Source organism: Coturnix japonica, chromosome W (assembly GCF_054131305.1).
Source record: "Coturnix japonica strain WE chromosome W, WE-NBRP24, whole genome shotgun sequence".
Lineage (NCBI taxonomy): Eukaryota > Metazoa > Chordata > Aves > Galliformes > Phasianidae > Coturnix > Coturnix japonica.
The window spans coordinates 24,647,037-24,659,097 of NC_140701.1; the positions used below are offsets into that span (position 1 = coordinate 24,647,037).

The 12,061-nt window shown below is 48.6% G+C and overlaps 1 protein-coding gene across 1 annotated transcript; it reads left to right on the forward strand.

The window, feature by feature from the left end:
• The first annotated feature begins 9,562 nt into the window (after positions 1–9,562).
• On the forward strand, positions 9,563–10,975 carry LOC146754621 (endogenous retrovirus group K member 7 Gag polyprotein-like). The gene is made up of 2 exons (XM_085527807.1): positions 9,563–9,680; positions 9,867–10,975. The coding sequence occupies exons 1-2, from the start codon at positions 9,563–9,565 to the stop codon at positions 10,973–10,975; spliced, it is 1,227 nt and encodes a 408-aa protein (XP_085383933.1).
• The last annotated feature ends 1,086 nt before the right edge of the window (positions 10,976–12,061 follow it).

Consider the following 12,061-nt stretch of genomic DNA (forward strand, 5'->3'; position numbering starts at 1 on the left):
TAATGCCTTCTTTTCCATCCCATTGGCTGCAAACTGTAGGCCACAGTTTGCTTTTACCTGGAGAGGTATTCAGTATACCTGGAACCGTTTACCTCAGGGGTGGAAGCACAGCCCAACAATTTGCCATGGATTGATCCAAGCTGTCTTGGAACAGGGTAATGCTTCTGAGCACTTGCAGTATATTGATGATATTGTAGTGTGGGGCCATACAGCAGCAGAGGTTTTCAAGAAGGGGAAACAGATAATCCAAATTCTTTTGCAAGCTGGTTTTGCCATTAAGCGCAGCAAGGTGAAGGGGCCTGCCCAGGAAATCCAGTTCTTAGGTATAAAATGGCAAGATGGACGTCGTCACATCCCAGCAGATGTGATTGACAAAATCACTGCTATGTCTCCGCCCACCGACAAGACAGAGACCCAATCTTTTCTGGGAGTAGTGGGCTTTTGGAGAATGCATGTCCCAAACTACAGCCACATAGTGAGCCCTCTCTATCAGGTAACACGGAAGAAGAATAATTTCTCATGGGTTCCTGAGCAGCAGCAGGCTTTTGAGCAGATAAAACAAGAAAAAGCCCGTACCGTGGCCTTGGGGCCGGTACGGACGGGACAGGATGTGAAGAACATCCTCTACACTGCTGCTGGAGAGAAAGGTCCCACCTGGAGTTTGTGGCAAAGAGCCTCAGAAGAGACCCGAGGCCGACCCCTAGGATTTTGGAGTCGAGCATATAAAGGGTCTGAGGAGCGCTACACTCCAACTGAGAAGGAGATCTTAGCCGTGTATGAGGGGGTTCGGGCTGCTTCTGAAGTAGTTGGGACAGAGGTTCAGCTTCTTCTAGCACCTCGCTTGCCAGTAATAAACTGGATGTTTAAAGGACAGGTTCCCTCCACCCACCATGCTACTGATGCCACTTGGAGTAAGTGGATTTCATTAATTACTCAACGAGCTCGAATGGGAAAACTCAGCCGTCCTGGAATTCTAGAAGTGATCATGGACTGGCCTGAGAGTAAAAAAATTGAAACACCACCTACAGAAAGGTATCACGCGCTTAAGAGGCACCACCATACAATGAGCTACCAGAAAACGAAAAGAAATTTGCCCTATTCACAGACGGATCATGTCGTATTGTAGGGAAGCATCGCAGATGGAAAGCTGCTGTATGGAGCCCCACACAACAAGTTGCAGAGGCCACTGAAGGTAAAGGAGAATCAAGTCAATTCGCAGAGGTAAAGGCTGTTCAGCTGGCTTTAGATGTGGCTGAACGGGAGAGGTGGCCAATGCTTCATCTTTATACTGATTCATGGATGGTGGCAAATGCCTTATGGGGGTGGTTGCAACAGTGGGAGGATGATAATTGGCAACGAAAGGGTAAAACTGTTTGGGCTGCTGAACTGTGGAAAGACATTGCTGCCCGAATAAGAAACATTGTTGTAAAGGTGCGCCATGTAGATGCTCATGTGCCTAAAAGTAAGGCTACTGAAGAACATAAAAATAACCATCAGGTTGATCGAGCTGCCAAAATTGAGGTGGCTCAAATAGACTTGGACTGGCAGAACAAGGGTGAATTATTCCTAGCTCGGTGGGCCCATGAGACTTCAGGTCATCAAGGAAGGGATGCAACATATAAGTGGGCCAGAGACCGAGGGGTGGACTTAACTATGGACGCTATTGCTCAGGTTATTCATGATTGTGAAACATGCGCCATAATTAAACAAGCCAAGAGGATGAAACCTTTTTGGGGGGAAGGGCGATGGAAAAAGTATAAATATGGAGAGGCATGGCAGGTTGATTATATCACCTTGCCACGATCTCGCAATGGTAAGCGTTATGTACTCACCATGGTGGAGGCAACCACTGGGTGGATCGAAACATACGCAGTACCCCATGCTACCGCCTGAAACACCATATTAGGGTTGGAAAAGCAAATCCTGTGGCGGCATGGCACTCCAGAAAGAATTGAATCAGATAATGGGACCCATTTTAAAAATTCCCTTGTAACCACTTGGGCCAAAAATCATGGCATTGAGTGGATTTACCATATTCCCTATCATGCACCAGCTTCTGGTAAGATTGAACGATTCAATGGATTGTTGAAAACTATTTTGAAAGCAATGGGTGGCGGAACGTATAAAAATTGGGAGAACCATTTAGCAGATGCCACCTGGTTGGTCAACACTCGAGGATCTAGTAATCGTAGTGGTCCTAACCAATCCAGCTCCCTACGTACCGTGGACGGAGATAAGGTTCCTGTAGTACACATAAAGAGCGTGTTGGGAAAGACAGTTTGGGTCCTTCCAGCGTCTGGAAAGGGCAAACCTCTCCGGGGTACTGTCTTTGCTCAGGGACCTGGGTGCACGTGGTGGGTGATGGACAAAAATGGGAATGTCCAATGTGTACCACAAGGGAATTTGATGTTGGGGGAGTGCAGCCAATGATTTTCCTGTAGATATATAGGTAGAGTCTCAGAAAATATTTCAATTAGGTGCAAGATAGTTCAATTAGGTACAGGACTTAAGATAGAGTGGATTAATGTTAAGGAAAGCACTTCTTCCTATATACCTTAATTGGGCATTTTGTAAGCATCCGTGACAGGGGGCCGTGGGCCCCGGCCCTAGGCCGAAAGGAAAAAGTTAATTAGGAAAAGAAAACAGCGGTAACGATCTAAGGAGGCACACTTATTTACTAAATACTATATCGAAATACCGGATATAATATGATAGGCATATCCTATCCGTTGTCATCCATTCCATTGGTAGGCATAGCCTATCCGTGGTCATTCATTCCATTGATAGGCATAGCCTATCCATGGTCATTCATTCCAAGAACGTGGGCTGAAATTCCAAGCATTAATTCACATCTCTGGTGGTGGTGGGATGAAGGCTAATAGCCATTCTCGCTGTAAAGGCCCAGCCCTTTCAGGGGGGCTGCCCAAACTGGTTCTTGCTGATGTTACATCCTGCTGAGGCATCTGTTCTGCCATCTTGTCTTCAGAAGCAGCACATCTATTCTACTTTCTAATCTTCCCATGACAGCAAACTCTGCGGCCCACTAAGTTCTGTTTCTGAGCTGACATTCACGCGAGCCCTTTGTCCTTCAGGCTGTATCTGATTAAGTTGTGCAAGAGGCTGTTCGCAAAACTTAGAACAGCAACTCTTCTGATTCACAAGCCTAACCCTGACGCAAACACTATCCCAAACCCTACATCAAACCCTAACCCTAATCCAATGCCGAAGCCTAACCCAAACCCAACATAGACACAAATACAAAATCTAAACCTAAAACTAACCTTAAAGAACCCACACCAACACAGACGCAAACCCAAAACCCAAACCTAACACCAAACCTAAAGAAGCCAAACTTAACAGACGCAAATCCAAACCCAAACCTAAAACCAACCCAAAAGAACCAAATGCCAACACAGACACAAACCCAAACCCCAAACCTAAATCCAACCCTAAAGAACCCAAAACAACATAGACACAAACCCAAACCCCAAACCTAAAACCAACCCTACCCCAAACCCAACATAGACACAAACCCAAACCCAAAAAAATCACTAAAGAACCCAAACCATCATAGACAGAAACCCAAACCCCAAACCTAAAAACAACCCTAATGAACCCAAACCCATCATAGACACAAACCCAAACCCCAATCCTAAAACCAATCCTAATGAACCCAAACCAACATATACAGAACCCAAACCCCAAACCTAAAAACAACCTTACCCGAAACCCAAAACCAACAGAGACAGAAAACCAAACCCCAAACCTAAAACCAACCGTACCCCAAATGCAAAGCCAACAGAGATACAAACCCAAACCCTAAACCTAAAACAACCCTAAAGAACCCAAACAAAACATAGAAAGACACAAATCCAAACCCCAAACCTAAAACCAACCCTACCCAAAACCTAAAACCAACCCTACCCCAAATGCAAAGCCAACATAGACACAAACCCAAATCCAAACCTAAAACCAACCCTAAAGAACCGAAATCCAAACCTAAAACCAACCCTACCCCAAACCCAAATCCCAAACCTAAACCCAACCCTACCCCAACCCAACACAGACACAAACCCAAACCACAAACCTAAAACCAACCATACCCCAACCCAACACAGGCACAAACCAAACCCCAAACCTAAAACCAACCCAATCCCAAACCCAAAAGAGACACAAACCAAAACCCCAAACCTAAAAACAACCATAAAGAACCTAAACCCAACAGAGACACAAACCCAAACACCAAAAATAAAAACAACCCTACCCCAAACTCAAACCCCAAATCCCAAACCCAAACCCAACAGAGACACAAACCCAAACCCCAAACCTTAAACCAACCCTTCCCCAAACCCAAAAACCAACCCTACCCCAAACCCAAACCCCAAACCTAAAACCCCCCACAAACACTTCTATGCTTCTATCATCATTAAGGAACACCCCAACCTACCAGGACCCTTCCAACACAAGCCGATCCACGGTTCTTTAATCATCAAGGAGCCTCCCAAGGAGATCATGCCATCCCAAACCATTCCCTGGTTCTTAATGATCTTCAAGGACTCTTCCATCACAAACCATGCTCTGCATCTGTGACCTTCAAGGACCCTCCTGTGCTGGTGTGTCACAATGACTCTCTGACATCACAGAAGCCCCCCTGGGGAGGGGCAGGGGCAGTGGGTCAGTACGGAATACACCGGCTCCATTCTGCAAGTGGTACAGGTCCTGCAAGGAGCTGTGGGAACAGTGCAGCAATGAGGGCCCAGTATGACGGCGGAACATAACAGCGCTGGAGCGTGTGAAGCTGCTGCAGGAGCTGGAGCAAGCGAGCACTGAATAGATGGGCAACATAGGGCAGAACTGCAGCTGGATGGAGGGCATCCTGCACATGGCATGGCAGCATTGGGTTGAACTGCAGAGGGATATAGGGCACCCTGCCCATTGCATGGCAGCATTTGCTTGAGCTGCAGATGGATGGAGGGCACCCTGCACATGGTATGGCATCATTAGGTTGAGCTGCATCTGAAGCACACTCTGCCCATGGCATGACAGCATTAAGCTGAGATGCAGCTGGATGGAGGGCCCCCTAAAAGATGGCATGGCAGCATTGGGATGATCTGCAGCTGGAGTGCACCCTACACATGGCATGGTAGCATAAGGTTAAGCTGCATCTGGAGGGCACCATGCAAATGGCATGGCAGCATTGGGTCGAGCTGCAGCTGGAGGACACCCTGCATATGGAATGGCAGCATTGGGTTGAGCTGCAAAGGGAGGGCGCACTTGTCACGGAGTTCTCTCTAGAGCTCACTCCGGGACAGTGGGTACAAACCCGGGGCAGCAGGAACAAAAGCCCCCCCCCTTTTCTCTAGCGGCACGGCGGCGCGGCCCGGCGCGGTCCGGCCACGTGCGTTTAGGGAGACGGGGAAGGGAAGGGAGATTGCGATTGAGTCTAACAAAAAATGAGGGAGGAAAAAGCTGATCTGAGAACGAATGGCAGTTTAATAACCTAATAACACTAAACAACAACAAGAGAGTTTCAACAAAGAGAGTACCAAGTCCCAAATCTCACCGATGGAGCTGTGGAAGGCAGGAAGCTCTGACCACGCTGTCTCCTCGCAGGGAGCCGGTCCAGCAACCCCGTCCCCTTCCTCACTTCCCTTCTGGTGCTCCACCCCACATGCCCATTAAGGCAGTTCACAGAAAAAAAAAACTTGTCCCCTTTACTCCCATTATTAGGCATGGTGTTCTGATGTGGAATACCAACACCAACCAAATTGCAAAACCATAACATTCCACCCCTTATTACACATCATCACATCATGCCTAACTTTTATCAACATATAAACAGAACAGTAGTTAACATGCATTACATATGTACATACAGATATATATATATATATATACACACACATGGAATCACAGGCTGCACTCCCCCAGCATCAAGTTTCCCTGTGGCACACACTGAACATCCCCATCCTTCTGCATCACCCACCAGGTGCACCCAGGTCCCTGTGCAAAGACAGTTCCACGGAGGGGCCTCCCCTTTCCAGAGGCTGGAAGGACCCAAACCGCTTTTCCCAGCATATTCTTTACATGCACCACAGGAACCTTGTCTCCCTCCACGGTACGCAGGGAGTTGGACTGTGTAGGGCCGTCTCGGTTGGCTGATCCTCGGGTGTTTACCAGCCAGGTGGCTTCTGCTAGATGTTTCTCCCAGTTCTTAAATGTTCCACCACCCATCGCTTTCAGCGTGGTTTTCAGCAAACCGTTGTGGCGCTCAATCTTACCAGCGGCTGGTGCGTGATAGGGGATGTGATAGATCCACTCTATGGCGACGCCCATCTTGCCATTTCACCCCTAGAAACTGGATTTCTTGGGCAGGGCTCTTCACTTTGTCTCGCTTAATAGCGAAACCAGCAGACAGGAGGATTTGGATTATCCGTTCTCCTTTTTTAAAAACCTCCGTCACTGTATCACCCCACACAACGATATCATCTATATACTGCAGGTGCTCTGGAGCACCGCCCTGTTCCAACGTGGCTTGGATCAGCCCATGGCAGATGGTCGGGCTGTGTTTCCACCCCTGGGGCAAACGATTCCAAGTGTACTGAACACCCCTCCAAGTAAAGGCAAACTGTGGCCTACACTCTGTGGCCAAAGGGACAGAGAAAAATGCGTTGGCAATATCAATGGTGGCATACCATTTTGCCTCTTTCGATTCCAGTTCATACTGGAGTTCCAACATGTCTGGCACTGCAGCACTCAATGGGGGTGTGACCTCATTAAGGCCACGATAGTCCACTGTCAGCCTCCATTCTCCACTGGCTTTGCGCACTGGCCATATGGGGCTATTAAAGGGTGAATGGGTCTTACTAATTACTCCCTGACTTTCTAGTTGTTGAATGAGCTTATGGATAGGGAGCAAGGAATCCCTATTAGTACGGTACTGTCGTCTGTGTACTGTTCTCGTGGCAATTGGTACCCATTGTTCTTCCACCCGTAGTAACCCCACAGCAGATGGGTCCCCTGATAGGCCAGGCAAATCAGACAGCTGCTTAATGTTGTCTGTTTCTATAGCAGCTATTCCAAAAGCCCATCTGTATCCTTTGGGGTCCTTGAAATGTCCCCTTCTTAGGTAATCTATTCCAAGTATGCAAGGAGCCCCCTGGCCAGTCACTATGCGATGCTTCTGCCAGTCTTTACCAGTGAGGCTTATCTCGGCCTCCAATACAGACAGTTCCTGCGAACCCCCAGTCACCCCATGTATATGTATCCGTTCTGTCCCTTCGAAACCTGAGGGTATCAGAGTGCACTGTGCACCGGTATCCACCAGTGCTTTATATTTTTGTGGTTCTGATGTGCCAGGCCACCGAATCCACACAGTCCAATACACTCTATTATCCCTCTTCCCCCCCTGGCTGAGGGCAGGGCCCCTCTATTGGTTGTCTGAAGCGGTAGAGGCAACCTCAGTAGTGGCTGACCTCTTTTGTAATTTTCTTACCCGTGCTCGCAGTACAAAATTGGGTTCGTCATGCCACTTCTTCATATCCTCTCCATGGTCACGCAGGTAGTTCCACATGGCACCACGTGACATAGGCTCACTGCGGTCCTTCACTCGGACAGGTGTGCGTTTGCGTCTGACAGCTGAGACTGCCACAGGTTCACTGTGGTTCCTTGCCGCAGACCAGCTCTTCTGCATGTTGTCCTGTCTTCTCTCCATTTGGTCCATTCTATCCACCATTTTACAGATGGCTGCGATGGTGGTACGGTGTGGCAGTAGTGAGTATTCGATATTTTGCAGTGAAAGGATGAGCTCAAAAATTTCAGGTCTCCTATCCAGCTCATCATACCTGTTAGAGTTCATTAATAGTACACTGGAATACTTCCCTGGTGCTGACCGTATGAGTTTCTTGCATATTTCCGGAGTACCGCTCACCTTTTCTGGGTCATGGTAATCCTCTGGGTCCCCAGGGGCAAACGTGGGATCAAACAGCATTTCTGCCACAGCCATTTCTCTCAGGTACTGGATACCTTCCTCAGCTGTACTCCATTTTTCCAGTACAGGCTCCAAATCATTTTTGAGAAGACAGGTTGCCTTTACAGCTGATAGAATCCTCTCCCAGAGACTGGCGACTCCATCGAGACATCTGCTGATCCCTCTATCAATAGATGAGTCTCGAGCAATGTTTCCTAATTGACGAGCCTCATTGCAGCTTAGGGACATGCAGGAGGCCCCATTGTCCCAACACTGGAGCAGCCAAGTGACAAGGCGTTCACCTGGGAGTCGGGCAAACTCCTTTCTCGCACTTTGGATTTCAGTAATTTTCAGAGGTTTACGAGTAGAGGAAGCAGTGACTTTTCCCTCATCATCACTATCTTCTCCGCGTCTGTTAGTCTTCTGAGTTGCCTTCCTTGGTGGTTTTGGGGAGGGTCCCTCGCCTGGATCTTCCTCTACTTCCTCCATCCGTTCCAGACGTGAGGACACACGTTCCCATCTCTGGCCTTCCACTGGGGCGACTGACACTGATGCTGGTGCTTCCTGTGGTCGGCTGGGATTGACTTGTTGCCTTCCCCTTAGGGTTTGGATCTCATTCTCGAGACTCTCTTTCTTTTTCATAAGCCATTCGATCTGAGATCCCCCTGATCTCCCACACTCACTCAGGGGTTCTATTAATTTCCCAAGGTCCCTCTGGTGTTCAGGGGTGAGATTACCTGATACTGGGGTGTAGAGAGTGTTTTTTACAGCTAGATGGGAAAGGGTCGAAAACACGGTGCAGTTAATCAAGCAGCCATGCCACCTGCAAGGACAGCGAGAATAACAAGATGCCCCGGGACGGTGAGAAACTAGCCATGGTTCTGAGAACTCAGGAAGGGAGTAGCTTTCAGGCGATAACAACAAGCCGTTAAGATACTCTGGGATGGTATGTAATTGGGAACCAATGATGAGCTCCACTTTTGCAATATGTATGAGCTAATTAACCGTGCTATAAATGTACGCGCAGCCAAGCAATAAACGAGAATAGCTGATCATATGTCAATGACAGGTGTGGTCATTTGCTTTTCTCCCGCCGTTCGACAACAATTGGTGACCCCGACGTGGCCTACTAGGAAGGATCGCAGCGGCGAAGGTGTTCGGATCCTTAAGCAGCGGGGATAGCATGCGCCGAGAGAAGAAGGTGCAGGTGCTCTAGGCGACCTTACAGAAGGGCTTAGCCGATACGGGCCGCCAACGTCCTTTAAGGCTGCAACAGCGCGCTGACAAATAGGTATGGAAAGGCAAGCGGCTTATGAATTCTTTTCTTGCTTTTTACAAAAGCGTCAGGTTAAGGGGATAGACTTGCATAAGGAACTTCCTGGGTTATTAGCGTATGGGTATGCTAAAGGGTTTTTTCTGAATCCGCATTTAGTGCATGATCTTGCTGAGTGGCGTAAATTTGGAGATACAATTTTTCAGGGAATATTAGATGGGGATAAAACAGCTAAAAAATGCGGGAAGTGGTGGCGTGTTGTTTATAATGATTTGTTGTTGCATCAGGCAGAAAAGAAAGCAGTGGAGCAAGCTAGCGCTATGCAGGGGAAAAATAAGAATTTTAACGAGTGGTCAGATTGCCCGATGCCCCCTGCAACGTCCACCGTAAAGTTGCCGCCGGCCGCCGAGCCCGCGTTGCCAGTGGCTGTGGAGCCGAGTGCCCCGTCTCCGCCTCCCAGCACGTCTGTATCAGACGAGCCGCCTGCATCGACCATGGCGCTACAGCCGGCCCCCTCGACCCCCCTTTGCAACGAGCCGCTTACTGGGGCAGACAATGTTCTAGCGGAGGCCGTCGCGCGGGAGCGGGGGGGGGCCTGGGCTGCGCTGGCGCGGGCTTGTTTAGAGGCGGGAGACGGTGAGGCCGTGGAAGCGGTGCAAGAGATGGCATTTCCGGTGATGTATGTGCCCGATCCTGCGGGCGGGTTACAGGCTACTATCACTGCTTTAGACTGGAAATTGTTGTCACAATTGCGGTCTACGGTCAGTCAGTTTGGAGTAAAAAGCGAGCCAGTGAAACAAATGCTGGATTATATCTGGAGTACTCAGGTTTTGCTGCCTTCAGATTGTCGGGCTATAGCTAAGTTGATTTTTTCACAGCACCAACAACTGTTGTTTAATGCTTATTGGCAGGAGATGTGTCAGCAGAGCGTTGCGACAATTAGGCAGCCGGGAGATCCTTTGTTTAATGTGACTCTTGATGAGCTTTTAGGTTTGGGTCCTTTTCTCCGGACGGAGGCTCAGGCTTTATTAGGTCCAGATAAATGTAGAGAGTCGATGTATTTGGCCAGGCAGGCTATGGATAAGATCAAGGCACCAGGTGGGCTGCCGTCTTACATGGGAATCCAGCAGGGGCGGAATGAGGACTTTGGAGCGTTTATAGATAAGGTGGCTGAAGCAATTGAGAAGGCGGGGGTACCGGAGTACATGAGGGGAGTAATGTTAAAACAGTGTGTACTTCAGAATTGCAATTCTACAGCTCGTAGCATTCTAGGTACCTTGAGGAGTAACTGGACAATTGAGGAGGCGTTAGACAGATTATCGAGTGTGCCCACAGGGGTTCAGGCTTTCTTAGTTGATGCTATTAAAGAGCTAGGGGCGGGATTAAAGGCACAGGCTGAGGTTTCTCAGAATCAGGTGTTAGCGGCTCTTGCACCCTTACAAGCGTCGGCAGCAACCAATTCAGGCCCAAGCACCTCTTATAAATGCTTCCGGTGCGGCGTTAAGGGACATCTGCGCAAGAATTGCCGAGCCGTCGGTGTATGGTGCCAGAACTGCCGCTCGGACAACCACAACACCGCCATCTGCCGTCGCCGGTCGGGAAACTACCAGCCCAGCGCGAGAAAGAACAGCGGCCGCGCTCCGACACAAGTAGCCGTTGCCAGCCAGTTGCCGCCGCCGCCCTCCAACCAGCTACATCCGGAAGCCTCGGCCTGGACCTTGCCGCTGCAGTAACTGTTACCCTGATGACTACGAAACCTGAGATGGTGCCTACGGGAATCTACGGACCAATAGTGATAAAAGGGACTGCAGTTGGGGCTCTTTTGTTGGGGCGCTCCTCTGCATCTATGATGGGACTGTTTGTTCTTCCAGGTGTGATCGATGCTGATTTCCAAGGAGAAATTCAAATTATGGTTTATACTCCATTTCCACCGATCCAAATTGAGAAAGGACAAAGAATTGCTCAACTAGTGCCCCTTGAGCAGATGACAAAGGAATTATCCTCACATGAATTGCCTGCTCGTGGGAATCGGGGGTTTGGCTCAACTGGGGGCCTAACTCTGTTGACACTAAATTTGCATGATCGGCCAAAGCAAACAGTGATTTTGGAATTTCAAGGGGAACAAGTGGAAATACAGGGTCTGCTTGATACAGGAGCAGATAGCAGCATTGTGAGCCCAGAAAGCTGGCCATCACACTGGCCACTTCAAATGACCACATCAACAGTCACAGGAGTGGGCGGATTGTCTCTAGCCAAAAAATCACCTCTTTTGCAAATCCACTTTGATGGACAAGTAATATGCACGACTATTTCAGTGGTGCCATTACCCCCTACTGTTCAGTGCTTGATTGGCCGTGATATACTATCTCAACTTGGAGTGATTTTGACAAACGAACGCCCTTTAGGGTAGAGGCCATTGCATGGGCTTTCCCACTCCCACTGACCTGGACTTCTAATTCCCCGGTGTGGGTGAAGCAATGGCCACTGAAAAGGGAAAGCTTGGAACAAGCGCACAAATTAGTGCAAGAACAATTTTCCCAGGGTCATTTAAAACTGTCTACTAGCCCTTGGAATACTCCAATTTTTGTAATAAAAAAGAAATCGGGAAAATTCCGTCTAATACATGATTTAAGAGCAGTAAATGATCAAATGGAACCGATGGGGGCGCTACAGCCAGGTTTGCCTAACCCTGCAATGTTACCTTATAATTGGCCACTGCTAATTATAGATTTGAAAGACTGTTTTTTCACTATTGCCTTACATGCTCAAGACACCAAAAGGTTTGCATTTACATTGCCTGCATTAAATCGAGAAAGTCC